General features: G+C 44.1%; 1 protein-coding gene across 1 annotated transcript; it reads right to left on the bottom strand.

Annotated features, from left to right (window-relative positions):
- Window positions 1–695: 695 nt before the first annotated feature.
- LOC125416097 (acrosomal protein SP-10-like) lies at window positions 696–2,461 on the bottom strand. The gene is made up of 3 exons (XM_048458787.3): window positions 2,401–2,461; window positions 998–1,126; window positions 696–853 (listed from the first exon to the last, which is right to left on the bottom strand). The coding sequence occupies exons 1-3, from the start codon at window positions 2,459–2,461 to the stop codon at window positions 696–698; spliced, it is 348 nt and encodes a 115-aa protein (XP_048314744.2).
- Between the last annotated feature and the right edge of the window lie 2,158 nt (window positions 2,462–4,619).

Below are 4,619 nucleotides of genomic sequence, written 5' to 3'. Positions count from 1 at the left end.
TCTCATTCATCAGTACTATAGTTTTCATTCCCAATTCTCTGCTAATAACCCCCAAGATACCCAGAAAACTGGTCTTCCTCCAGTCTCTCCAAAGCATCAACTTTCTATGGTGGGATCTGCATCTGTTCTATTGTGTGTCTGGTCCTGTCTGCGTGACCAATGCATCCCTGTCCTTACTCTACTCATTGACAACCCTAGATCTCACAACTTAGCTGTCAGCAGGTCCTAGCTACACGTCCAAAGCTGTTGATAATCAACTTGCTGACTCAGGCCTTGGTTTCTTCCTGAACTTTAGACCCTCTTGATCCATCGGACATGTTTTCCTGAATTTTTGTGCAGAGCCCTGTAACTCTTAGAGTAAAGGGGAGTCCACCACATGGGCAGACTCTCAACAGTGATTTCTAAGTCAGTGGGGCTAGAAGCCAGGCAGCTAGACAGTCAGTGACTGTGAGGAAGAGATATAGGCAAGACAAGCAAGACTGGTGGCAATTTTCACATGGGAATGAAGAAGAGAGAGGAAACAAGGGTGACTGAGAATGTTTGGTGTTTGATGTTGGGGAAGTGGGAGTCAGGATCCAGGACAGCATAAAAGAAGAATGCTTAGAAATTATATGAGGTGCTCCATCCTCCGCAGAACATGTGTGGAGATCCAGGAGCTATACTAGGGAAACTGAAGCAGGCGAAGGAACTGGCAATCAGTTAGCATACTCGTTCACTATCTTTCCCTTATATCTATTACAGAAATCTTGACTTTGGCAACAAAAGCTTGACATTTTCAGATGAAAATAGCTCTCCGTTGAAGCCTGACATGGTTTAGAGCACTCCAACACAGTGTGGTTGTAGAGAAACCCATCTGGAAAGAACATCAATATTTAGTGTCAGGAAACAATACTTGAAATTCAATGCATGAGAGTCTTTGCTACCCGCGCCATTCCCACTCCTCCACAAGAAACACCGCTTCCTTGCAAGGCCCTCTGGGGTTCCCTGTAAACATTACCTCTTCCACTGAAGAGATAGATATCCCTGGTTGAGCACGCGCCATCTTCCTCCATGGTACATTTACCCTCACCTGCTACACATCTGCCATTCATAAACATGCTGCAGGTCATACATATTCTTGCTTGAGCTAGAAAAGAAAACCTGACATGGGCTAACCAGGCTAGGACCAACATGCATGAGAACAGTTAAGGGATGAAGCATCAGGATAAAACTTCTCATAACCTAGGACTGAAAATATCCTTAGATGGCCTCCACAAGGCTGTAAGCTTATGGGAGCGATTGACCTGTGGATCTGAATTCCATTAACCATAAACATGCGTTTGCACTTTTAGTCGGTAAAGTTGTGGTATGCTAATTATTTCACATAAAAGCTGCTTTTTACAAAGGGAATCAATAGAGCTGGAACTACGGCTCAGCGATTAAGAGCAAGCACTGTTGCTGCAGAGGATCAGAGTTCCCCTCTAGGCACGTAGGTCAGGTGGCTCACAACTGCCGGTGACTCCAGTTGCAGAGGCTCTGACATCTTCTCCTGGACTCTGCAGGCACCTGCGTTTATGTGCACAAATGCACATACACACTCAGACACATATATGTAATTAAAAAAATAAAACATAAAAAGTGAACTAAAGAAAAATGTGCTTTTGTCAGTGGATGTAAACACGACTACAAGGCAAGATATAAGGGAATGTGATTGGACAAATCAAACCCACATCCCACACTTGCACAACACTCAGAAATTTAAATTTCACTCCTGAAAACCTATCTGCACCCCACTGGTACCATTTGGATTAATACTGTGTGTTTGCTAAGGGCTGGCAAGATGATTTACCCAGTAAAGGCAATTGCTCCAAAGCTTGACAACCAGAGTTTCATACCTGGAACTCACATGGTAGAAGGAAAGAAGTGATTCCCACAAACTCTCCTCTGACATCCACACATGTAATGTAGCATACTTCTCTCAACCCAACACACAGATAAATAAACAACATTTTCAAAGGACGGTTAATGACAAGTTCCTACAATGGTCTCTTCCAACAGATGACCGTGCTAGGCAGCTTCTACAGATAAAGTTTTGAACATCGATTGATCGCGACTTGGAGACTGGCAGGGAGATTTGAGGAATAGGAATATGAGAACACACAAACTCATTCTTACCCAGGGAGTGACTGACCCCTGTCGGAGAACTGGAGAGAGACCTGACCTCTTACTCCAGCAGGTGCAGGGTGGAATCAGCACAAAGATCCCCATCCTACTGGGTCAGCTAGTGCCAGAATCCTGACCTTGATCTCCCTCGGCTCCCACACACTCCCAGCCCAGCTATCCAGGCCACCATCCCAGGTCTACTCCAGCCATCTCCAGTCCCTGTCCTTGCCTCGTTTCAGCCTCTGAGGACTCTCTCACCTTGGAAGAACACAAGAGTCAAAGCCCCCAGCAGTAGGAGAAGGAGCATGAACTTGCCCATCTCAGTCTGAACTGGCAGAGGACACAGCAGAACAGGGGTCTGCAAGAACTCAGGAGAAATCAGGGTAATGAGAACAGGCTGCAGAGTTTGCTCTGAGCTGCTCCCAGGATGTGGGCAGGAGCTTCCTTCCACAGCTGCCAGTGGGTGTTTCACCAGTGCCCAGGTTCAGGAAAGCATCTCACAGAACCAGTTCCTTCAGAACTCCAGGGGGCAAAGGATGCCCCTGGATCCCTCTCATATTCCTTTATGGGTGAAACTAGGATTATTCATTTCCTAAGTGAGATCCCTAAGGTTGAGTTCAGAACAAAGCCATGAACCTTTCTTCCCTGGTTGGCATTGAGCTGAGGAGTTATAACAACAGAGCCTTGGGTATGTTCTGTGGTCCAGGATCTGCATTCATTATACCATGTCTCACGTGTCATAGAACTCTATTCTCCAAGGAATCTAAAAAAGTGTATCAAATGTCATCCAAACAGCATATATGTAGCAGAGGTAATAATAATATATCATGGGTTGCTTTTCCAAAATACGAATCATTTCCTGTTTCATTTGAGTCTTATTTATTTATTTATTTATTTTTTATCACAAACACAGACCCACACTCAACTAACCAAGAAGACTTATCTAGACACAGACTCTCAGTTTCTGAGCCATCCTGATAGAAAGGCTCAGACAGAATTTCCATGCATACTTCTTCATAGGTTTATCCTATATGTGGTGTACAGGGCACAAAATACAAATAATTTTTTTCTAATTTTCAAAGTTATACCTTTCTACTAATATACTCTTCTACCTAGAGGCTTCAGATATTTGATCATGCTTCATAGAAATAACTAAACCTCCAGACATTCATGATCTAGTCAAGGGGAAAAGAAGGAGCAAGCATGAAACAAATTCACTAACTCGGCAGGCTGGAGTTAGGGAACTTCCTGGAAGGCAGGAGTAGCCAGCTTCTCGCTACTGCTGCTTCCTCCCCAGCTTGTACACTCCACGCTACTTCTTCATTGAACTGCTCAGTCCTTCCTACTAATAGTAACAATGCAAAATGACAACAATGTTCAAAAGCCATGGCTAGGGAGGCCAGAGGCCTTAGAGGGGAACCGACTGCTGAAGTTTTGTTAAATGGATGTGTTTATAAATTCCCTTCTAAGTGTTAATGTTTATATCCATAGACTAATGTTGCTCTTAGCCTTGGTCAGAGAAACTTCATTTTGCTGTGGACTTTAGGTAATGTGGAGACTTATGGCTGGTCAAAGTACTGAGAATAAGTGATTGTTGAGTATCAACCCTGTACAGGACATCTGTCTGTGTTTCCCAATCTAAGACTCACATTGAGATCCCGGATTGGGGATCACAATGAAACAAGAGGTGGAAAGAATTTAAGATCCAAATGATGAGGAAGAATGCTGTGAAGTGCTGGCTTTTGGATGAGACATGATGTTGTGCCCATGAACTCCCAGTGGCTCTTTGCAGAAGACACACCCTAAGCTGGGCCTATCAACATTCCATCGTGAATAGAATGGAAAGGGACTCATGCAGCCCCACTCGTACATGAGGAGCTACAGATAGTTAAGGGTCCCTGGAAGAGGAGGAATTAGTGGTGTAGACACTGGTAAGCAGCAGTTAGTTATTCAAGTTAATAACCCCACACTCGTGACCATGCAAGCAACCCTAATTCAACACAGTAGGTTACACAACAAAGCAAAAAAGAAAATGGAAATCAGAGGGTTATTTATTTATTTTTTTTGGAGGAGTGGAACTAAGTTAGAGGAGGATAATGGAGGGAATATTAGCATCAAAGTCATTAGATACACAAGTCCTAGTTAGGGGTCCTACCTCTGTGATAAACGCCATGACAACACACAAACAAACAAACAAAACAAACAAAAATTGCGGAGGAAAGGATTTATTTCATCGTCCAGCTCTCAGATTCTACTCCATCACTGAGGGAAGTCAGGGCAGGAACTCCAAACAGGAACCTGGAAGCAGGTACTAAAACAGAGGTCATGGAAGAGCGGGGCTTACTGTCTTGTTCCTTATGGCTTGCTCAGTCTGCTTTCTCATACAACCAAGGACACTTGCCCAGGAGTGACACTCACAGTGAGCTTGGCCTTCTTGCATCAAAGATTACTCAAAACAATTCCCCTTGGGTGTGCCC

The sequence above is a fragment of the Myodes glareolus genome, chromosome 4 (genome assembly GCF_982192425.1).
Source record: "Myodes glareolus chromosome 4, mMyoGla1.1, whole genome shotgun sequence".
NCBI classification, from domain to species: Eukaryota; Metazoa; Chordata; class Mammalia; order Rodentia; family Cricetidae; genus Myodes; species Myodes glareolus.
The sequence above is the reverse complement of the archived record's forward strand: the minus strand, read 5'-3'. Positions and strand labels throughout refer to the sequence as shown.

Excerpts from the sequence above, each read along its gene's own strand:
- LOC125416097 (XM_048458787.3), bottom strand. The coding sequence starts at position 2,461 with ATGGGCAAGTTCATGCTCCTTCTCCTACTGCTGGGGGCTTTGACTCTT. Across the intron at positions 1,127-2,400 it reads GACTCTTGTGTTCTTCCAAG|CTCAAGCAAGAATATGTATG; the intron begins GTGAGAGAGTCC and ends TTTCTTTTCTAG. Across the intron at positions 854-997 it reads CTATCTCTTCAGTGGAAGAG|ATGGGTTTCTCTACAACCAC; the intron begins GTAATGTTTACA and ends TGTTCTTTCCAG.